General features: G+C 39.1%; 1 protein-coding gene across 16 annotated transcripts in view; it reads right to left on the bottom strand.

The window, feature by feature from the left end:
• INVS (inversin) overlaps positions 1 to 24,919 on the bottom strand; it is a 136,021-nt gene that overhangs the window by 59,889 nt on the left and 51,213 nt on the right. For 11 of the 16 annotated variants that reach the window (XM_060409238.1, XM_012120186.5, XM_060409239.1 and 8 more), the window contains 5 exons: positions 12,649 to 12,822; positions 9,316 to 9,483; positions 5,479 to 5,659; positions 3,065 to 3,174; positions 528 to 699 (listed from right to left, as the gene is read on the bottom strand). In XM_060409238.1, the coding sequence (XP_060265221.1) occupies positions 528 to 699; positions 3,065 to 3,174; positions 5,479 to 5,659; positions 9,316 to 9,483; positions 12,649 to 12,822 (805 nt within the window). Of the gene's footprint in view, positions 1 to 527; positions 700 to 3,064; positions 3,175 to 5,478; positions 5,660 to 9,315; positions 9,484 to 12,648; positions 12,823 to 17,559; positions 17,655 to 23,491; positions 23,566 to 24,919 lie in introns of those variants that run through there. The other 5 variants (XM_042243186.2, XM_012120200.4, XM_042243188.2 and 2 more) reach the window with 3 other exon arrangements.

Raw genomic sequence — 24,919 nt, forward strand, 5'->3', positions numbered from 1 at the left:
AGAGCTTTCAAAGCTTTGAAGCTTCTAGAGTCATGGGAGGTTAATGGGAGAAATGGGAGATTCAGGAGAACAGCAGTAATGCTGTTCAAAACTGAGAAAACAGCATATTAAATGAGACTGGCGAGAACACACATAGATGTGTGCATTCTTTAAAATATAATTCTAAATTTTTGAAAATGTAGTTAACAACTGCTAAGTATACATAGTTTTTAAAGTTCAGGTTTATGCTTTTTTATGCAAAGATATATGATCAGAAGAGTTCCTGCAATTACGTCTAAGGAGCAACAAGGCTTGTAAATCAATGTCAAAATTTACTTGATAATAACATAGGGTAATTTTAGCTGTAATACTTGGAAAAATAAAGCTGTTGGAGTGATATCCTGGCAACCTAAACTTAAAAAGTAAAGATCAATGTCAAATAATAGTAGATTAGGAACAATGGTTTCAACTTGCTATTTTGCAAGTATTATAGCACCATCTATACCCTGAAGCCTGAATGAAAGCTGAATATGTCTGCCAGTTCTTACCTGTACCTCCATATTTATCTGCCATATTAATGTCAATGTCAGATTTTAAGCTCAGCATAGTCCTAAGGACGTCATCACTGCCTTTCCCAGCAGCCCACATAAAGGATGTTCTTCCTTCAAGGTCTGAATCATCTTTTACTGATGGATGTTTTAAAAACACTTTAACTGTTTCCTGTAAGAAAACATTAAAAAATTTGAGACATGAGAGTGGCATTTTCTATGGCAATAAAACCAGTGTTATACGTGACTTCCACTAAGAAGCAAAGTATTTTTTGGTCTACTTTTGAATCAAATGAAATTATCTTTTTATGAATAATAAAATTATGATTTCCATTGGAAATAACAATCTGCTGTCCTTATGTATTGGTTTTAGTTTTCACAGCATTTTAAAATATAACTTAATTCCCCCATTCAATATTCTTATAATTGAGAATGATTATTCTCAATTAAATTTAAAACTTTAACTGCAGAGAAGAAACTATGTACTTTGTTACTATTTTTTTTAATAGTTAATGGATTTATCAAATGATGAGTGGTGGCTACTGAGAAGTGCAGTGTTCAATTCACCTAACAAATATTATTCAGTAATTCCTGCATTCTAAGTCCTTCCTCTATAGAATCATACAAAAATGAAGACCCTTAATAATTCTTATAGTGTTTGACAATTTTAATGGCAGTTAATATTCATAGCTACTTCCCTGGTGGCTCAGTGGTAAAGAATCCACCTGCCAATGCAGGAGATGTGGGTTCGATCTCTGGCTCAGGAAAATCCCCTGGAGAAGGAAATGGCAACCCACTCCAGTATTCTTACCTGGGAAATCCCATGGATAGAGGTGCCTGGCAGGCTACAGTCCATGGGGTTGAAAAGAGATAGGCATGACTTAGCGACTAAATAACAACAATATTCACAGCACTTAAAATTGCATCTTTCCTCAAAACTCAGATGCTTACAAACTTATAGGAAGATCATAGGCACTTTTGCTTGGATGGAAATAAAATAGTTTCAGAAAAAACAATTTCTGGAGGCTGTGAATTGGCTAGAGATGCATAAAATGTTGATGTTCAATACTTTAGAGCAAGAAAAAATGTAAGGGTTCATCTATTCCAGCTCCTCATTTTACAGATGAGATTTAGGCTCAAGGCCACATAAATACTGGTAGCAAACACACAAGTAGAATCCAGGGTTAAGTTACCACACTCTTTCTACTGCAACACACACTGCTTTCTAGTCTTAAAACTAGTTGTTGAGCTACTGCAGTATTATAGCTTAGCTCCCAGGAGCTAATGTAGGTGCTTATTAAGTAGACTTGAATAAAGAAATAGTTTTTTTTAAAATGTTGGTGATTTGGGGGGTTTCTTTTAACAATTTGCAAACATTTCTTTTGTTCAGTATGTTTTCTAAGTGATGAATACTTACAAGGGTTTTATGGGGTTTTGATGTTGGTGGTAGTATTTTTAAAAAAGGGAATTACAACCTCTTGCAAGTTAATAGAGTCTAAAGGAGATCAAGAGACTTGAAACTGAGCTTAGACTTTGCATAATCATTAAAAAACTATTTCTGTAATTGGCAAATTATCTACAGCAAGTGTTTCTTTCTATAATGTTCTAGTATTCTTTCTTATTTTCATTAGCACAGCTACTTAACTACTAGTTTCTGTACATAGTTAAATTCGGAATCCAAGAGCTGGGTTCTAGACAAGGCTTCCCCAATGGCTCAGTGGTAAAGAGGCCACTTGCCAATGCATGAGACATGGATTCGATCCCTGATCTGGGAAGATCCCACGTGCCACGGAGCAACTAAGCCCATGCACCACAGGTACTGAGCATGTGCTCCCGAGCCTGTTAGCTGCAACTACTGACCCTACATGCCACAGCGACTGAAGCCTGCATGCCCCAGGGCCTGTGCTCTGCAACAAGAGGAGCCACGGCAAAGAAAAGCTCACATACCACAGTTAGAGAGTAGCCCCCACTTGCTCCAACTAGAGGAAAGCCCCCACACACAGCAATGAAGACCGAGCACAGCCAAAAATAAATAAATAAACTATAAAAACACTAAAGTATATTAAAAAGAAACATTGTGGCAAATCATTTAATCTCTTGGAATCTTGGTTTCTTCATCTCTAAATAGGGATAACATGTCTTTACATAGGCCTGCGTTGAACTCTGGATTGAATTATGATTTCCATAGATTGACTATAGTGGGCCAACTGAATTTCTTATCTTTTCATAATAAGAATGAACCCCACCTCAAAACTTAGTATTTTTCTGAGATCTTGGGAGATAATAGAAGATAAAGGTTTACCAAAACTGTAGGTGGTAAGTAGAATAGATTTTTAGGAGTGCCAGGAAGAAGAACTATAGCTATATTTGCTATGGGTACCAGAGAGAAAGAAATGTGGGAAATTAAGGTATTTTAGCAATCTGAGTATTCCGTGTACTATTCAATGGTACATTAGGGGAGGTGAGGAAGATGGAATTATACTGTGCTGATGATAACATTCTAATTTAAAAGGAGATAACTATCATGGTTTACTTACAGCAAAGTTACTCTGAGCTGCATAGTGCAAGGGTGTTGCTCCTTGGCTGTCAGATGGAATGGTTCCAGACTTATTTCTTTCTAAAAGGAGATGGACAATCTGTGCATGGCCTGAAAGCAGACACAAGGTAGTTATCACACAAAAGGACTGATTCATTTATGGTCTGTTTCAAGGAAAGGGAAAAGAAAAATCACTAGTCCATAAACCAGCACTCCCAAGGGTTTCAGAAGAATGGTCCCTGGTGCTGCCTCTTCTAACTTCTTACCAAAATACTATGATTAGGCAGCACAAAGGCAAAAACGTAAATACTAAAAACTCAATGCTTTGATCAACAAGGAAATGACTAATTATAATTGCCAGACTGAGAAAAAACTGTATATGGTACCAGCTTACTGCATCCCTTGGTTCACCTTATAAAACTGCCCATCAAGAGGGAGGGAAGGTGTCAGAAGGCAGGCCCTCTCTGTCCCTCATCTCCAGGTTCTACTGCACAACCAATCAGAACTGTATGGCTGTTCTCGTCTGCTATTCAGGCGGACCAGCTATAACACAGTCTCTTGTGACCTCTGGGCCTTCTGTCTATCACTTTGTACTTCCTTCCCCCAATATTTGAACACCTAGGCAGTAACTTCAAACCCCAGAAGTGGGCAGGAATAGTGAGGTGCTGGTAGAGAAGAGTGCTCTGCAGTCCATTTTGGAGGATGTGGAGGAGGTCTCCCCAAGTGAAGGACTGTAGAAAAGATCAAAGAATGAACAGACCTGCCAACAGTATATTTAGGAAACCTCAATTTCATACATGCTATTGCTTCAGTGTACAGGGAATGAGGCAATGACGCAGAAGCCACATTAGCAGAGCAAGAATACACTGCATGAACGCCAAGCAGAAAAACAGGAATTTGCATGGGAGTTGTGCTCCTCTGCCTGCTCCTCAGCTCTGGTTTGAGATCGAGTGCTCCATTACACAAATGGGCAAAAGTAGGGTCAAGGGCAATTTATGCCACACACTCAATCTAAATACTTCTCATCTTGTTTGAGAGATAAGGAGAAAAATTAGAAACACTCTTAAGACGGGGGAAAGGAACACCATCAGAAAGAACAAGAGCATACCTCAGAAAATGATCTAGAGAAGGATCCGGAAGAAAATTTCAGGCAACAGTTTGGCATCCTTGACTTTTACAGAAAGATGGCCTCTATGAAGTGAAACAGTATCCTAAGAAGAAGACAATCTAAAATGAAAGGGTAATGGGAGGAGGTAAAAATATAAAAAGCTGAGAAAAAAAGAAATATGGATGATAGAAGGAAATAAAAACATAGCCTAAAATATAATCTATAAGAGGCAGAAAGAAAGCAGAATTCATGAAAATTCAGTTTAGTGCCATGCAGACAAATTTGCAAAAATGCAGAGGAAAAGGAATGAAACTAAACACTGAAATGAAGACTGAATAATAATTATAAATCTGACTATAAAACCAAATGCAAATGTAAGAATAATTTAAAAAAGAGATAACATGTAATTTAAAAACTAAGTCCTACAAAGTACCTACAAAATAATCTTTTTATAATCATTAATATTAATAACTGTCAGATCATATTAACAAACACCCAAAGAGTATAAGTGAAAGTATGTCAAATTCCTCATTGTAAATAGATGGGAATCAGTAAATGCAGTTTTGCTCTTGACTGAGGCTTAGGCTCAAGAAAGCTTTTAATAAATTTAAAAGTAACTACTAGTAAAACCTAGAAACCCTCCTGAAACATTAGGAAATTCAAAACCAGATAGCTACAATGTAATCCATACACCACAAGGCAGAAAACAAAGAAATCAGGAAAAACTCCAAATTAAGGGGAAAAAAAAACTAACCCTCAAAGATCAGAATAACAGAAAAAAGATCAAATTGTACAATTTGTAACAATGACTGTCAGTGGGCAAAACTCCTTCACTTAAAGGGAAAGACTCTCAGATTGCCAAAATTCAGACAGATACACATATATAATCTCCCATATAAAAAAGTGATCCCCAAAAATGCTAAGTAAAAGGTACATCAGGAAATATGAAGAAGAAAATCAAACATAGTATTAGCTGAAACATAAAATTAAAGCCCTTCTCCAAAAAAAGCAAAGGCATTGAAATGTGAAGATTATTTTATATTTACATTTGTTAACAAATGCACATTGGTTTTATAATAACAATTTTAAGACATGTTGTTGAAATTAACATATAACATAGAATACATTTATATTGTTAAAATTTTAGCATACAACAGAGGAATTTAGGTACAAAGTACTACATATCAATTAAAAATTAAACCAATTAAATAGGAGGTGGGAGCTGATAGTGGGGAGAAGCCACGGAAAATTTTCTGTACTCAAGCAGTTCCTCCTACTGTTGGTCCTTGGTTTCATATTCAACCCACCTAGCAAAGCTGCCCAGTGAAGTGGCGTTCGAAATAAGTTATCGTAAGATGTTATATTGCAGCTTTCGTATGAGGTCAAGACATCAACCACTGTCACATTCCCATCAGCAACTGCAAAGTGAAGAGGTGTTCGACCCTCGTAGTCTTGCCAGTTCAGTAAAGACTCTGTTGGAGCAGCATCCTATTTTTAAGGAAACAGAGACTTCAGACATACATAGAATCCTCAAAAAAGCCACATTTGATATAAGTATTAACTGAGCAATTTTTGAAACCTATATATTCTCTCAGCAGAAGTGATAAAATTAAAAAAAGTATACAGTCTAAATCTTAAAATATTTAATTTCATATTTAACTATAAAAAGTACAGAAAAATAAATGTACTTGTACTATCTAGATTAAATAGGAATCAACACTTTCCCTAATGTGCTTTTTTAATCTGTTATGGATTCTGCTAAAGCCATATGTTTTGTATTTTTGCTTCATATATATATATCCATAAACAATAGATAAATTTTGTATGTGTTTTCAATATTTATACTTATGCATTATGCCATGTATATCCTTGAATTTTTTCTTTCAAAATTATATTTTTAAATTTTTTTAATTCAACACAATACATTTGGGTATCTGTAATGATACTAATCTCTTTGTTAAACCACAATTTAGTTATCCATTCTCTTGAAAGTCACTCAGTCATGCCTAACTCTTTGCAACCCCATGGACTGTAGCCCACCGGGCTCCTCTGTTCATGGAGATTCTCCAGGCCAGATTACTGGATTGGGTAGCCTTTCCTTTCTCTAGGGATCTTCCTAACCCAGGGATGGAACCCAGGTCTCCCACATTGCAGGTGGATTCTTTACCATCTGAGCCACCAGGGAAGCCCTTACTGAAGGATATTTAGGTTACTTACACTGTTTTCCACTATTAACAAAAATGCTGCAATGCATTTTTTACATTGCACTTCCTTTACATATCTCCTTGTGGCATATATGTGAGATTTTTCTCTAGCCCAGATACTTTGAAGGGAAACTGCTGGGTTAAAAGATATCTGCATCTTCAGTTAGGTATTGTCAAACTGCTCTCCAAATGGCTGTACTAATTAACACATCCATGACGATGTGTAAAAGCTTTTATTTCCCCACATGCTGGCACAAATTAACCACTTGATATTATTAAACTTAAAACATTTTTCCCCTTGTAGGTATGAAAAGCATTTCACTGATGCTTTAAACTGTATTCCTTTTATGAATGAGGTTGAAACTTTTTTATCACATGGATATTAGATTTTTGGTTTAAACTGACAGTTCACAACATTTCTTTGTTTTTCTTCTGGATCTTTGTAGAGATATGATGCACTGCTTAGGTCCTCCTTCCCGACTCCACCGCTGCTGAAAGTGCTAGCAGCAGGCGATCTTCTCCTGCCAGCTTTCTGGAACTGCTTTAGCTGAAGAGAGTTCCTCGCCCACCTCAGGTCCCTTCTCAGATTAGGTCACACCCAAAGTCAAGCCCTCCTGTCCCAATTTAAGAACTCTTTGAAGGGCCTTTCCAGGTTTAGAGCTCTCTATCCAGTCAGCCTATTTTATACAAGAAGAGTATAAAAGGTATTATAAAACACTTCAAAAAAGAAGTAGAATATTACCACGGTGGCATTGTAGGACCTTCAGCCTCCCAAGGACTTAAATGCACTTACAAAGGAGGGGGAAAAAAGCCAAATTTGTAAGGAAGATATTATAAGTGCGAATCACCCTCCAGAGACCTCAGATTTTGAAATGAACACATAGAGAATATAAAATAACTAATGATAAAACACATAAGAAAATAAAAAATGGGGACTTCCTCAGCAGTCCAGTGGTTAAGAATCTGTGCTTCCAATGCAGGCGGGAGGGGTTTGATTATTGGTGGGGGAACTAAGATTCCACAAACCACATAGCACAGTTAAAAAGGCTTAAAGTAAGCAAGGGAAAAAGCTCTCAAAATGATCAGGCAGGTCTGAAAAAGAACTGAGGAGAACTTTTAGAAGTGAAACCACAATCACCAAGATTGAAGACTAAACAAATAGTGTAAACAAGACTGGATGCAGCTGAAGAAAGACTTGGTAAACTGGAAGGCAGATCTGATGTAATTACCCAGAATGTAGCAGAATGGGACAAGATGATAGAAATGTAAAAGAAAAGTTAACAGACATAGAAAGCAAGATGCAAAGGTCTAAAATATGCATTATTGGAGACCCCATAGGCAGGCATAGAGAGAAAGAAAGAGAAGCAATACTGAGATAATGGCTATATATTTTCCAGAACTGAGATGCGATAATCAGAATGTATACTAAACACGAAAAAAAAAAAAAAAGGCATACTAGACACACTGTAGTAAAACTGTAGAATACTGTATAGAAAAATTTTAAAAACCACCTGGAGAGAAAAGATAATCTATAAAGGGATTACAATTAGACAAATAACAGACTGTTTAAGAGGAACAATGAAAGGCAGAAAGCAGCAAAATAACAGTCTGAAAGAGCTGATAAAAGTAACTACCTAGAATTGTGTATACAGAAAAACTACGTATTCAAGAGCATTGTAGAAACACAGACATTCTTAACAGTTGAATTAATCAGGGAGTTAACTACCAGACATCTATACTAATGAGAATGCTAAGAATTGTATTTCAAGGAAAAAGGCAGTAACTCTGGAAGGAAAACTGGAGATCCAAGGAGAAATGCACGGCAGAGGAATCAGGTAACAAACAAGTAGAAATAAGTTAATCATTGTATACATAAAACAATAACATCTTCAAAAGTCTGATTTCTGTGTTATAAGCAAATAGGACCAAACATTAGACTACCACAGCATGTAAGTGGTAATTTTGGAAGAAATGATTAAAAACACCTCAAAGAATCTGATAGACATTTGAAATTCATAAGTATAGAAAGTTGGTTAGATATACAATTAATGGCCAAAAGTATCATCTGCATTTCTATACACCTGCAACAACCAGTTAAATTCATACCCTAAATAGGGTTTTTAAAAAAGGTTCAAAGCAGCACTGTTGTAAATAGCAAAAAACTGGAAACAGTTTCAAATGTCTGTCAATAACAGAATGAAAAATGTGTGTCATTTAATCTTCAAAAAATGGAATACTAGTCAGCATATAGCAGTAAAAAGTAACATATTACAGCTACACACAGCAACACAGATTAAAACCACCAACTTAACACTGAGCAAGAGAAAAGGATGTCTCAGAATACATACAGTATGATTCTATGAATATAAAATGCAAAAATGTTAAAAATGAAACAGTACATTGTTTAGGAATGCAAACATATGTGGCAAAACTATAATGAAAACCCGTGGAATAATAAGCACAAAATTGAGGGTAGTGGCTGCCTCTGAGAAAGGAGATAAAAGAATGCTACTTGGAGGTACCCAGGGAACTTAAACAGTGATTTACTTGGCTCCTCCACTCAGTGATGAGTACATAAGTTTCCTTATTCCTTATATCTTAAATGTATTTATTCACTTACATCTACTTACTATTTGATAAGAACAAGTATAAAACAAAGTCAGGGATGATAAATAGGAACTCAGAAAAGTAGCCGATGCGGGACAGAAATGAGCATGGCATAGGGACAGAGAACGCCGCTGGAAGCAGGCATGCAGGAAATTTCTGTGTGGTCTTAAATCACAGTATTAAAATGTTCTATTTCTTGCTGATGAACTCACACGTTTTTTGTTGTACTCTTTTGTGTCATAATTTGCTAGTGTGCTGTAAAATGCTTTTGCATACAGCGGATAATTCATAACATAATTTCTCTTGGGGGGTAAGGCCATCCATTATACCCACCAGAATGCATCGCACTGTGTGAACAGCACTTGGATCTTTGTGGTTGGCTGCCCAGTGAAGTGGGATCTTGCCTTCGACATCAGGAATTCCAATGTTAGAATCGTGCTTGATGAGCAGCTTCACATGCTCAGGGTTATTGTAGTAGGCACTCCAATGCAGAGCTGTTTGCTGCAAAATGAAGAGATTCTCAAAATGACATTGACAACAGAACAGCGACAACACAACAAACTTTTCCCACACTCTTACTGCATGGCAGCTACTGCTGTACGACTTCTGCATACTTCCTCTCCTGTAGTCTCTATCAGGACAACTCTGGGAGATGAGCACTCTTGAATTTGCACATGACTGATGAGGAAACTGAGCGTGAGGAGGATAAGCAATCTGCTAAATGGCATAAACGTAGTAAAGGACTTTTACTCTGATCGAGTGATTAATGGGTCTTTGTGGACTGAACAAATTGCTTTTTTCAATGAAATATTTATTTTCTGGCCGTAGTACATGGCTTGAAGAATCATAGTTCCCCAACCCAGAAAACCCGTGCTCTCAGCAGTGAACATGAAGAGTCCCAACCACTGGATGCCCAGGGAAATCTCAGTGAACTATTAGCACTACAAATGCTGTGAGTTAGGAATAACATCAATTTACAGTAGTTGTAAAATTAAAAACTTGATCTCAGAACTTCAGGTTATATGAGTGACTACTCAACAAAATTTAAAAATCACATTAAGAATACTATGGGAGTGAAAAGGTTATTGAGCATCAACCCAGGGACTTAATTATAACAGCTTTAAATTTCATGAGTGTGCAGGAGTTTGCAAGACTCTATACTTAAGTGCCTGATGAAAAGGAAGAGGATGACTGCCTTTGTCTAACTAAAGACCACATTTTTTTCCTGTAAAGAATAATCAGAATGTTGATCAAAACAATGACCAATGTATACAACATGGTCAATAAAGCAGAAATAGATGTTTTTCTGGAACTCTCTTGCTTTTTCCATGATCCAGCGGATTTGGCAATTTGATCTCTGGTTCCTCTGCCTTTTCTAAAACCAGCTTGAACACCTGGAAGTTCACGGTTCACATATTGCTGAAGCCTGGCTTGGAGAATTTTGAGCATTACTTGACTGAGTGGATCACAATAAACTGTGGAAAATTCTGAAAGAGATGGGAATACCAGAGCACCTAACCTGCCTCTTGAGAAATCTGTATGCAGGCCAGGAAGCAACAGTTAGAACTGGACATGGAACAACAGACTGGTTCCAAATAGGAAAAGGAGTGCGTCAAGGCTGTATATTGTCACCCTGCTTATTTAACTTCTATGCAGAGTACATCATGAGAAACGCTGGACTGGAAGAAACACAAGCTGGAATCAAGATTGCCAGGAGAAATATCAGTAACCTCAGATATGCAGATGACACCACCCTTATGGCAGAAAGTGAAGAGGAGCTAAAAAGCCTCTTGATGAAAGTGAAAGAGGAGAGTGAAGAAGTTGGCTTAAAGCTCAACATTCAGAAAACGAAGATCATGGCATCCGGTCCCATCACTTCATGGGAAATAGATGGAGAAACAGTGGAAAGTGTCAGACTTTATTTTTTGGGGCTCCAAGATCACTGCAGATGGTGACTGCAGCCATGAAATTAAAAGACGCTTACTCCTTGGAAGAAAAGTTGTGACCAACCTAGATAGTATATTCAAAAGTAGAGACATTACTTTGCCAACTAAGGTCTGTCTAGTCAAGGCCATGGTTTTTCCAGTGGTCATGTATGGATGTGAGAGTTGGACTGTGAAGAAGGCTGAGAGCCAAAGAATTGATGCTTTTGAACTCTAGTGTTGGAGACGACTCTTGAGGGTCCCTTGGACTGCAAGGAGATCCAACCAGTCCATTCTAAAGGAGATCAACCCTGGGATTTCCTTGGAAGGAATGATGCTAAAGCTGAAGCTCCAGTACTTTGGCCACCTCATGTGAAGAGTTGACTCACTGGAAAAGACTCTGATGCTGGGAGGGATTGGAGGCAGGAGGGGAAGGGGACGACCGAGGATGAGATGGCTGGATGGCATCACCGACTTGATGTACGTGAGTCTGAGTGAACTCCGGGAGCTAGTGATGGACAGGGAGGCCTGTCGTGCTGTGATTCATGGGGTCGCAAAGAGTCTGACACGACTGAGCGACTGAACTGAACTGAACTGAAACAACATGTTCAAATTCAAGAGCATGGAAGATAATGAATCCCAATAACAATGTCAGAGCAAATATTACAATGAAAATGAAATTAATAATAATTTTACAGCTAGTATTTATTGAGAGAATACTATGCACTGGGCATTGTGCTAAATACTTGATATATATTATCTCATTTTATCTTCAACAACCCTGTTTATCCCCTTTCACACACGGGAAAATTGAAGTATAGCGAGGTTAAGTAAGTTGATGCACACAGACAATTAGTGGCTTCTACACTGGAAATGGCTACGGTTTTTCCAGTGGTCATGTATGGGGTGTGAGAGTTGGACTGTGAAGAAAGCTGAGTGCTGAAGAACTGATGCTTTTGAACTGTGGTGTTGGAGAAGACTCTTGAGAGTCGCTTGGACTGCAAGGAGATCCAACCAGTCCATTCGGAAGGAGATCAGTCCTGGGTGTTCACTGGAAGGACTGATGCTGAAGCTGAAACTCCAATACTTTGGCCACCTCATGCAAAGAGCTGACTCATTGGAAAAGACTCTGATGCTGGGAGGGATTGGGGGCAGGAGGAGAAGGGGACGACAGAGGATGAGATGGCTGGATGGCATCACCGACTCGATGGACGTGAGTTTGAGTGAACTCCAGGAGTTGGTGATGGATAGGGAGGCCTGGCGTGCTGTGATTCATGGGGTCACAAAGAGTCGGACACAACTGAGCAACTGAACTGAACTGACACTGAAACCCAAGAAGTATGTCAAAGCCCAGGACATTAAAGCAGTTATGCACTAAGTACATTATTTGGGGGCATTTGGTCACCACAAATCTCACAGCAAATTGCAACTATCATGACTAGCAGTCAAATAATGAGTTAGACAGGCCTGGGTTCACATTCTAGTCCTGGCACTTGGATCTTTGGTAGAATTTTAATCTTCTTGAGCTTTGGTTTCCCCATATGTGAGAAGATGATACTACCCACTACACTACAGTTGCTGGCAGGACACAGTTTAAATGAAATCCTTTACTGGGGCATATGGAGATTTGGAATTGTTCTGCCATGTACGAGTGGTAATTGAGCCTTCTTCCTTAAGGCGTCACATCATAAAATAAAGTGTTTGCTTTCTGTTCTACTTGTCTTCCATTCTGATAGTCTGTTACCTTGTTTTTATCCTGTGTATCCACTTCTCCTGGTGCCATAAACTTCAGCAGAAGTGCCAAACATTTAGGGCTCTTGTGCCGAGTAGTCAAGTGTAAAGGAGTCATTTCTTCCAGATCCTTCTGCATCCAGTTTGCTCTGCGTGTAAGTAAGAGTTTCATGAAACGATAATTTCCCTAAATGAAAAATAAGAGACAGTAAGAAGAAATTTAGTTTGGAGCCAAAAATTTTTTTTTTAATTTTAAAATGCTTTAAGCATTTTAATTATTCTGCTGGAGTAATAACATTCAGATAAATTAATAAAAGGAAAAATACTTAAAATTCTACTATACTATCCGTTGTTTTATTTTGTTCATGTTTTTCCCCAACTGTTTTCTACATACCTATAGTTTCCTTAGGAGTTGGTCAATATTTCATTGTGTTAAGGCAAGATATTTTATTTAATCATTCTATTATTGTTTATAACTTTTTGAATAGAAAATGCTCTAATGTATATGATTTTTCACTTAGTTTTTTTTTTTTTTTTTTTCCATAGAATAAATTACCAGGAACAAAATTACTGGGTCAAAGGAGTTTGTGCATTTTATGGTTTTTGGTGTATCTTGCAAATTGCTATCTAGTAGCAACAATGTCAGAGAAGGCACTGGCACCCAACTCCAGTACTCTTGCCTGGAAAATCCCGTGGACAGAGGAGCCTGGTAGGCTGGAGTTCATGGGGTTGTGAAGAGTAGGACACGACTGAGTGAATTCACTTTCACTTTTCACTTTCATGCATTGGAGAAGGAAATGGCAACCCACTCCAGTGTTCCTGCCTGGAGAATACCAGGGAAGGCAGAGCCCAGTGGGCTGCCATCTATGGGGTCACAGAGAGTCGGACATGACTGAAGCGACTTAGCAGCAGCAACAATGTATGAATGTATTAGTTTCAGCACAATCTGACCAACACAGCATATATTATTTATATTCAAAGTATAATAACTTTGTGAAGTAAACAGATTTTTAACCCCAATTTAGAGGTGACAGAAGTGAGATTCAAAGGGGTTATTTTTTCCATAGCAGCTGGTTAATAAGAAGGTGGTTAGTGTTCTTGAAGAGAGCTATTTATAGTTACAACTAAGGTATAAGGAACTTCCTCACAGCTCAGGTTCCAGACTCGTATGGCCACATAAACACCAACCCAGAAGTCACTGAGGGCCACCCAGTGCAGGCAGTGCTGTCCACATCGGTTAAACCTTCCAATCTGGCACAATCAATCCATCTGGAGAAAGAAGTTCTAGCTAAACTTCTTTCTCCAGATGGATTGACTGTAATTGTACTTGGGCTTCCTTTCCGGCTCAGGCAGGAAAGAATACACTTGCAAAGCGGGAAACTCGGGTTCGATCCCTGGGTTGGGATAATCCCCTGGAGATGAGAATGGCAACCCATTCCAGTATTTTTGCCGAGAATTCCATGGACAGAGTAGCTTGGTGGGTCCATAGGGTCACAAAAAGTCAAACACAACTGAAACACTAGCACATAATGGTACTTAAGTCAACCATTATACAGTATGCCTGTGTGAGCTTTGAAACCCTTGAAGAGCAGTGCTTTTGAACTCTTCCCTGAGATCTACTTTCATATTTCCAATTCTGATTGGAGACTTCAGTATGCTTGGTACCATAGATAATTCCATTTCTCTCATTTTTATTGGAGTATAATTGCTTTACAAAGTTGTGTTAGTTTCTGCTGGACAACAACATGAATCAGTTATAAGTATACATACTTCCCCTCCCTCTCGAGCTCTCCCTCCCCGCTCCCACCCATCTAGGTCATCACAGAGCACTGAGTGGAGTAATCTGTGCTATACAGCAGCTTCCCATTAGCTATCTATTTCACACTTGGTAGTGTATATATGTCAATGCTACTCTCTCAATCTGTCTCACCCTCTCCTTCCCTTCTCCATGTCCACACGTGTGTTCACTATGTCCATGTCTTTATTCCTGCCCTGCAAAGAGGTTCATCAGTACCATTTTCTAGATTCCATATATACTTCACAGTCAACACGAACAAACTATATTCCATGATCAAATTCTCTGCCGTCCTCATGCCTATTTCTCTTTCTCTACTCAAAGCATAGTGGCAGGCAGGGCAGCCTGTCTTTTTCACCTTCTGAGACCCTCTTTGGCATTGCCTTTCTTTAGGACTGGAATGAAAACTGACCTTTTCCAGTTTTGTGGCCACTGCTGAGTTTTCCAAATTTGCTTGCACACTGAGTGGAACACTTTCACAGTATTATCTTTTAGGATCTGAAATAGCCCAATTGGAATTCTATTACCTCCACTAGCTTTGTTTGTAGTGATACTTCCTAAGGCCCACTTGACTTGGCATTACAGGATGCGAAGATGCCAAAGCACATTCAAACTACTGCACAATTGCCCTCATTTCACACGCTAGCAAAGTAATGCTCAAAATTCTCCAAGCCAGGCTGCAACAGTACGTGAACCGTAAACTTCCAGATGTTCAAGTTGGATTTAGAAAAGGCAGAGGAACCAGAGGTCAAATTGCCAACATCTGTCAGATCATCAAAAAAGCAAGAGAGTTCCAGAAAAACCTCTACTTCTGCCTTACTGACTAGGCCAAAGCCTTTGACTGTGTGCATCACAACAGACTGTGGAAAATTTTTCAAGAGATGGGAATACCAGACCACCTGACCTGCCTCTCGAGAAATCTGTATGCAGGTCAAGAAGCAAAAGTTTGAACTGGACGTGGAATAAGAGACTGGTTCCAAATTGGGAAAGGAGTATGTCAAGGCTGTATATTGTCACCCTACCTATTTAACTTCTATGCAGAGTACATCATGAGAAATGCTGGGCTGGATGAAGCACAAGCTAGAATCAAGATTGCCGGGAGAAATATCAATAACCTCAGATATGCAGATGACACACACTTATGGCAGAAAGCAAAGAACTAAAGAGCCTCTTGGTTGATGAAAGTGGAAGAGAAGAGTGAAAAAGTTGGCTTAAACTCACATTCAGAGAACTAAGATCGTGGCATCCAGTCCCATCACTTCATGGCAAATAGATGGGGAAACAAAGGAAACAGTGACTGACTTAATTTTGGGGGGTTCCAAAATCACTGCAGATAGTGACTGCAGCCATGAAATTAAAACATGCTTCCTCCTTGGAAGAAAAGCTATGACCAACCTAGATAGCAGAGACATTTCTGTGTCAATAAAGGTCCATCTAGGCAAAGCAATGGTTTTTCCAGTAGTCATGTATGGATGTGAGATTTGGACTATAAAGAAAGCTAACCATCAAAGAATTGATGATTTTGAACTGTGGTGTTGGAGAAGACTCTTGAGAGTCCCTTGGACTGCAAGGAGATCCAACCAGTCCATCCTAAAGAAATCAGTCCTGAATATTCATTGGAAGGACTGATGCTGAAGCTAAAACTCCAGTACTTTGGCCACCTGATGTGAGGAACTGACTCATCTGAAAAGACCCTGATGCTGGGAAAGAGTGAAAGCAAGAGGGGAAGAGGAGGACAGAGGATGAGGTGGTTGGATGGCATCACCAACTCAATGGACATGAGCTTGAGCAAGTTCCAGGAGTTGGTGATGGACAGGGAAGCCTGGTGTGCTGCAGTCCATGGGGTCACAAAGAGTTGGACACGACTGAGCAACTGAAACTGACACCGTCTACATCTTAACAATGTTGGAAATGTGGCTTTTAAGCAATATAATTACAATGCTTTAATGTTCTACTAACGGGGCTATCAGTATTAATAAGGAAGACACTTATTAATTGAGCACCCCCACCCCCGCTGTAATGAATGTGAGGCTCTAAGGCAACAGGGAGGTGAGGAAAGAAGAATGAGACTTGTCTGCTTGCCTCAGAGGCAGGAGTCAACTCTGCTCCAGGGCAGAGGCTGAAATAAAGGAGGAAACTAGGAAAGGGGTCCATAAGGCTGTCTACACTAGATGGGCAAACCTGGAATGGACTGAAAAGCATGGATGCAGCTCAGTTATTTCCATTTAGAACAGTTTTCCTTGGCCACCCTAGGGAAAACTTATTTTGTTCTTCTTTATTGCAGAATCTTTTCATTTCCTTCACAGCACTTTCCCCAGTTTGTAGTTACATATATATCTGTTAATTTCTCTTTACTGAGATCTTCCTCACAAGTAGTAAGCATCACAAAGGCAGAGGCTATGTTTTATTGATCATTGTGCTCGGCATGGTTCCTAGCACAGACTAGGTGCTTAATAAATGTTGCTTGAAGGACTGAGTGAATAGGAGGATGTAAAATATCTTCTAGAGCTTTTTGTTTTTATTTAAAACTTATTGACAATTGCTAAATTAGTGCATAACAGTTAAGAATATTAATTCTCAAATATGTGGTATTTGGTTACTCTTATTTTTTAAGATTTATTTATCAGCACTTCGTTCATAGTGGACATCATTTATCTGGATTTTTTCACTTCACCCAATGCCAGTTCCAGTTTTTGAGAAGGTACTAAAATTTCCTCAAGAGGGCACCCTGCTCTAAATCTCTTGCCATCTTTCTTTGAAAAAAGAAAAAAATGCCCAGGAAAAACAAACCTATGTGGTACTTCATACCAAAAAAATAAGGTTTGACCTTTCTGAGCATAACATTTCAAATATTACGGAATAATTCATCATGACCTTTTAAAGATAGTCAATCAGACAATCATTGTGATTTTGAAATTAAGAGGAAAAGGGAAGGAGAAGAAGGAAACTAGAATATGTTAGGGGTGGCTACTGAGTTATAGACACAGTGCTTATTATATTTGCACTCCACATTATTCTGGGGGTTCTACATACACAAAACATGGTACATTTCAGTAATAATTACTCAATCATTCAAAAAACATTCTTGGAGCCTTGTTACAAAGCAGACAAGAGTAAAATGTACTTTACTTTGACATAGATTCCATCTTTGTTCCTCACAGAAGTATCAGGGTAAATTTTTACATATCAAATAAAGTATCTTCCTGTGCTTCTAATTTCCTCATCTGTAACACAGGAATAATAACAGTACCTGAGATTATCATCTATACGAAATGATAAAGGTAATATTTTTACTTAGAACAGTACACAAAGCAAATGCTCGGTGATGTTTGCTAATTTTATTACAAACAGTTTTCCAATGTGGAGGAAGCAACAAAAAACAGATGGTCAAGTGGAACCAAGAATGGCCCGTGACTGAGGGCAAGTAGATAGGAAGATCTGACTGAACACAGTGTCCATAGCTAGTGATTAAGGAGAGAACCAAGGTTAGGAACAGGTGAAAATAAAAACAGATGAAATATTCTATATAATGGCTTTTCTGATTTTTTTTTTTACATTGAGAAAAATGTCTATAACCTCAGATAAAGGTGATACAGTACCAAAAAGAACATACCCAGCAGGAATTTAGTGGGGAGTGTTGCTGTGCTGTGCTTAGTCGCTCAGTCATGTCCGACTGTTTGCAATCCCATGGACTGTAGGCCCCCAGGCTCCTCTGTCCATGGGGATTCTCCAGGCAAGAATACTAGGTTGCCATGCCCTCCTCCAGGGGATCTTCCCAACCCAGGGATCAAACCCAAGGATCAAATCTAGGTCTTCTGCATTGCAGAAGGATTCTTTACCACTTGAGCCACCAGGGAAGCCCATGAATTCTGGAGTGGGTAGGAACTGAACCAGGGTCTCCTGCATGATCAGGCTAGCTTCTCCTATTCCGAAGGACATAGACCATCTGAGATACTATTGACAAATGCTCGGACTAGAAAAAATATAATCCATTTGGACCAACATCAACCTCTTTGGTTTTATGAACAAGCATTTGTTAAATGCTGAGTGTATACAAACTCAATTCTGAGAATGAACAGAGGGGACAGACAACTCTTTGAGCTAAAATCAAGAGAGTATTTCCAGTAACAGTGGAAAAGAGGAAAATACTAGTTTTAGGCAGCAAGCTATTTTGATAACCCCCTGAAGACTGTATGACTTTGGGGACCCGTGTTATAGGCTACTCTGTTTCCCATAAAGCCCCCTCAATACAAGCGCAAACAAACAAAATGTTCAAACATTTCCTCACTATTGCTCCAAATCAGGACTGCTTAAATTTTCAGGTTTATTATGACACAATTACTTTTGTTTTGATACTAAGAATTTAGTATCATCTCTTAAGGCCACATGACACGATCCTGAGGTAAAGAGTGGGGATCTACTTTTATAATTTCAGACAGAGTAGGAAATAGTGTAAGAGTGAAATAGATAATAGATCAAAAGAGTATATATTCTTAAGAAAATTCTGCAGGCAAGTAAGTAGAAATGAGAACTAAAGTTACAAAAATGTCCTATTTCATCAGTAAAATGATATTAACTCTAATATGATGTCTATTATGCCATGCAAATGTGAAAATATTTCCTAATGGCTCTGAAACATTGAATAAGATGTCATTTTTTGGTTTGGGGTTTTTTGCTGTTGCTGTTATTGTTAGGTACTAATAATCTTCATCTTAATCTTTCTACAATTATTAACATGATGATCTTTTGTCTGTCATGTAAATGACTATGACATTTGGATTTCCCTCAGATACGTGAAAAGAAGTATAATATCTAAAAGGGTAAAAGAGAATGAAAAAGCTCTCTGACCTGGAGAACAGCATTTGAAATGAATCTGACTCAACTCAAAATGCCACTTAAGTACATATTTTTGTCTGTCCAATTTGCTAAGATGAACTCCTTTTTTTTGGAAAAGTCATTTAATCTAAATAACAAAGATTTGGAGGTTTTGAGTGAAATACTTTGATATTTTAATTTTTCATTTTTAAGAAATAAAATATAACATATATGGTTAACACTCCCTTTGTGCCCTTCCCCAGGTCTATTCCCTATTTTTGGAGAAATTGGTGGTTATTATTCTCATGAATGTTTTGATATATTTTATTTCTTACAAATACATGTATTCATAAACTATACAGCATTATTTGGTATGTTTTCAATCTTTATATAAGTAGTCCTCCAGGAATCACTTGCCACCTTTTACTCAAAGCAATATTTTTGAGATATATCCAAATTGCTTTGGTTCATACATTTTCACTGGAGAAAGCATTCTGTCATATGAAAATAGTATATTTATTTATCTCTAAGGGAATATTTAGCTTGTTTCTCATTTTGCACTATTACAAACAATATTGGAAGGAATTTTCTCATATATATCTCTTGGTACATGTACCAGAATTTCTGAAACTGCTGGGCTGAAGCTGTACTCTCAAGTAGGTACTCCAATTTACATTCACACCAGTTACGTTTGAGAATTTTTGTTTCCCCACATCTTTCCACACTTGGTTTTGTCAGACTTGCTAACTTTTGCCAATGGGTACACAACTGTGTCTTATCATGGATTTAATTTTCACTTTCCTTCCTGAGGTGGAATGTCTTTTTGGCTATTTGTTTCTTCTTGAGCAGCCTTTTTGTGTTGTTTACTCATTTCACAGCTGAGCTATTTGTTTTTTCCTTACTGATCTGTAGGAGTTTCCTGGATACTAATTCTTGACTTATTTAGCAAATATCTTCTCTCTGTGTGTGGCTGTCCTTTTTGCTTTGTTTACACACTTCTGCTAGGAATAAATTCATTATCTGAAATGATGATATTGTTAGCTGTCTCAGCATTAGATTTCTTCATCTATTTTGTCTGGGGGTTCATTTTGAAGTGAAGATTGTTTGCTGTTATTTTTTATTTGTTTTGTTTTCCTTTTTTTCTCTCTGCGCACCATTATAGCTGCCAACACCCAGCCCCTGGTTCATTTAAGAATTTGTATTTATGATGATGTTTTACAGCCCCACGTCTAGAGATATTAGGGGTATCACAGTTACTGTCATTGAGTTAGTGGGTAGCTTCCTGTTCCTGAGACTTGATCTTTGTCCTGCTCCTGCCACTTCTCTAAAACAGCTTCCTCTAAAGTAATAGCCTCATGTCAAGACAAAGAATACCCCCAAATTCTAAGCAATATTTTTTTGCTTTAGTGTGAATACAGGACTGCATACAGCAGCCCTTTTCCCCACTGGGACACTGAAGAGACCATATATTTTCCCCAAACCTGTATGCTTCCTGATGCATTCTTGTTCTATGTCCTCAGCATTTATATTTACTCTCATCGTAGTTGAGGGAGAAAACAACTGTCCACCAAATGTTCATTATATTTTGTTTTCATTTACAGGTTTGTGTATAATTTTGTCCTGGAAATATTATAACTATAACTATATATATATAATAGCACAAATAAATGTAAGGTAGGCATTCTGCCATATTTTATCTAAATCCTAATCATTCTGTACCCCCAAAAGATACATCATTCAAAACTTAAATGGAAGTAATATAAACATTTGTTATTACTAATTCTAATGATATCTATATAATTACATATTTATAAACTCTCAAGGCACTTACAATATTAATTTATAATAAAAATCACTATCCCTAGGAAGTATATGCAGAAAGAAATGGCAACCCACTCCAGTATTCTTACCTGGAGAATCCCAGGGACAGAGAAGCCTGGTGGGCTGAGATCTACGGGGTCGCATAGAGTCAGATACGACTAAAGCAACTTAGCAGCAGCAGCAGCAGGAAGTATACAGGTCACAAATATCAATAACCTCTTTATATCAAGCTTTCTTGTAATGGCTGCAGACACAAATCAGTCAGAAATACCACAGTAATGTCGGGAGAGGCACTCTGCAATGGGGCTGGAGTGTCCCTGCATGTTCTTATTAAGCGTGCCAAGAGTGCAAAGCCTTGACTTCTCTACCTGGGCCATTTCTTGGAGTTGGTTTTGTACTGAGCAAACTTGTGGGACATTCATGTCTCCTTGAACATTAGATCGAGAGGAGTCTTGCTTAGTGTTTACTAAAGTAAGTAGAAAAGTTGGAGATACGTCCCAGTTCAGCATCCCTCAGATGCCATGTGAACCCACTGTGTGCTCAGTGTCCATCTGGGGCCTTGGCAATGCCTCCTGGTTCTTGGTGTAAAGGAACTGATGCAAAGATGCAAGTGATTATGCTTTCTGCTGTGCCATCAGTAGTAAGCTCTTTTGTCTCTGAAGGTACTCATATATCTTCTGCCAGTACTCAGAGCTAATTCATTACCTTGTAGTAAGTTGGTACATACAAAGAAAAAAGCAGGGAAGTAGGATAAATTAAATCCAACACCTGACATTACAGGAAATGAGGAGGGGATGCTGACAGAGACATAGTCTTCTCTAAGAGTAAGGACAAGGGCCCTGCAGGTCAGGTTCAGGGATGAGAAGATTCCATGTGGAATCTTCACACATCCACATGGCGGGCTGGGCTGGGGAGGTAAAGGACCCCACTGACCTGTCTGTTGACTCAGTGATGAGGAGTAGGATTAAAAGAACCTGCCCAAATGACGCCTTGGTTTTAGCTCACCTTCCTCTGGGCAATCAGAGAAAGAGATGGCAGCATGACAATGGGGCAGCAAGCTGAAAGGCAGTGTGGTTGTGGTTGCTGAGCCAAGGACTTTCCAAAGTGAAACTAAATGGTGAAAGCAATGAGACCCTGCTATTTGATATAGAACTTTGGGTGGAATGAAAACAGTAGACGTTCCCTTGGTTGAGACTTGAGTGAGCAACAGCTCGAAAGTGAAAATGAATGCAATGCCTTGTCTAATAATGCAGAGCCAACTGTGCCATGTACCCAATCCCTGCTATGGTCTGCTTTGTCTGGTAATGAGGACAAAGCACTGGGTGTAGAGGTGGCCACTGTTTAAAGCAAAGCTGCTTGTTTAATGGTGCCCTCAATACGCAGAGGTTCCCCTGAATGCCCTGGCCTGATTTACTGATGATCTGGCTAAGTTAAAACTAGATGGCATCCACTGGGAGGCAGTCCAACCACAACTGGGAAGCAGTCCAGTCTCAATGGCAACTCTGGAAGACCGACTATGCTAACGACGGGTCAGCCCAGTGGGCTGAAGTGAAAGCCATTGTCCTTAACTGAGCCACTACTCTTAGGGATGGGACATGCTTTTTTTAACTCATGGAATGTTGTCAATGTTCAAGTCATCTGATCTGGCACCTGGAAGACTATAGATGATCGTTTAAAGACATACCTCTATGGGGCTACAAACTATGGAGATAAACTCTAGTTGCCAATTGAACAGTCTGGGTCAGTCATGTAGATGCCCACTATAAGGGCCTATTCTCTTATGAGACCAGCTGGCATCAGGCTGCTGAATAAGCCTGAATTGCCAAGGTCATTGGCCATTTGCCTCTTGGATTCATCATTGCACTAAACACGGTAATGAATCCATCATCACAGATTGGACCCAGAGTAAAAGGTACATGTTTGATGTAGGAGCCACCACTGCATACCAGACTTGCTTGTTCTTCTAAGTTGGCCGATTTCTCTTAAAATAAAGGAGGCCATTTTAACAGGGCATTGCCCCTGCCCATTCTTCGTAGGGATTTTGACCAACCCCTTTCAGGGACACCTTATGCCTCACGATTGCAGACATGTTTCAGGTTACAATGTCACTGTTCCAGTCTGATTAGCCTATACTAGCCAAGGCATTGAGGCCCATGAAACTAAAGTGTTTTTCATGTTTTGGGTTTCTATACCATCTGACTATGATGTGTCTTTTGTCATAAAGACCATCCAAAATTGGGCCAATAGTTGAGATATTTGATGGACATTCTATGCCCCATAATGTTTCCAGGAATCTGAAATAATCAGGAGCAGGCATGGCTTCCTCAAAAACAAATTCAAAAAGATTCTAACTCTACTTGTTACCTCTTCCTGATCCACACACCTAAGAGAGAGGTACTGTACACGGTACACACATGGTACACACCTGGTACACACCTAAGAGAGAAGTTACTGTACATGGCCATCCTCAGAAAGAGTTCATCTTCTCATGGCAGCCTCCTGGGAAATAATCAGGACAAAAGGAGTGGGGGGTTATACACAGCTATTTTGAAAATGTAGGATTCATACCCTAAGAGTAATCCCAGGCTGGCCTCATGGGTATACCCTCTGGGTGGCGTGTGTGTGTATATGCTCAGTTGCTAAGTCATGTCCAACTCTTTGTGACTCTATGGACTGTAGCTCGCTAGGCTCCTCTATCCATGGGATTCTCCAGGCAAGAATACTGGAGTGGGTTACCATTTCCTACTCCAGGGGATCTTCCAGACCCAGGGATGGAACCTGCGTCTCCTGCATTGGCAGGTGGGTTCTTTACCACTGTACCACCTGGAAAGCCAATGGTGATCCATGTTTAACAATAAACCCTGAACTAAAGTGACTTGTGCCTCTTCAAGTTTTATGTTTATATCTGGAGGAGAGAGGGAAATATTTCTCCACTGGGCCTAGGGGTTGTTTTTCAGTCCATCTAGTGCCTCCTATAATTATTGGCAATAACACTGAGATCAGCAGGTCAGCCAAACTCCCTTGCATGTATCATAATTGATAACAGAAAAGCCTTAGAGTATATCTTGGCTGTGTCAAGTAAGACCTGCTGTCTCCCCTGGTACTTAGTCACAGTGGACTTAATCCAGGACACTGAAGTCAATACTGCAGGTTGTTCTCACCCTGCAGCTTAGAATTCTATCACTTAAATGCTATATGAGACGTATTAATTAGGTTTGTTCCTAGTCTCTGTTGGTTAGATTAATCAGAGTAGCTGATGGAGTGGCATGCTCATGTGAAGAACATGGAGGGCCAAGTGGTGGGTTGTTGGGAGAAGCAATTTACCATGGGTCCTAATCAGCTGTGCATGTTCTTATGCCCCAAATGCAGAGACTTGACCATTCTTGGCCTAGGCAGCTTCTCTGGGCTGTGTCTGCTGCAATCAATTTGAAGGACAGGACATCTCTTCCCCTGAGTTTACTAACTGCTCATTACAAAAGTGTGATTCCTGAAGTTCAGTGTTCCTCTGTGCTGTGATGGAAAACTACTGCGTGCACAGCAGGTATATGGGCCTTCCTCATGGTTCTTTGGGGAAAGGGATGCAAACAGATGGGTGCTGGTGCTTTTTTTCTACACTATGAATAATAAGTTTCTTTGTCCCTGACCTAGAGGCTTGTGTCTATTGTCAACATCCATGAAGGAGTAACAGACTAACTTCTTGGCCTATATACAGGGTAAAATAGAACCTTAGGCCTTGAAAACAGTTCTATATTATTGCAACATGAATGACATATAAGAAGTGAAATGTGACTAGAGAGGTGAGTAGGGGCGAGAAAATGGAGAGTCTAATACAGCAAGATGAAGAGTCTAAAAC

Source organism: Ovis aries, chromosome 2 (genome assembly GCF_016772045.2).
Source record: "Ovis aries strain OAR_USU_Benz2616 breed Rambouillet chromosome 2, ARS-UI_Ramb_v3.0, whole genome shotgun sequence".
NCBI classification, from domain to species: Eukaryota; Metazoa; Chordata; class Mammalia; order Artiodactyla; family Bovidae; genus Ovis; species Ovis aries.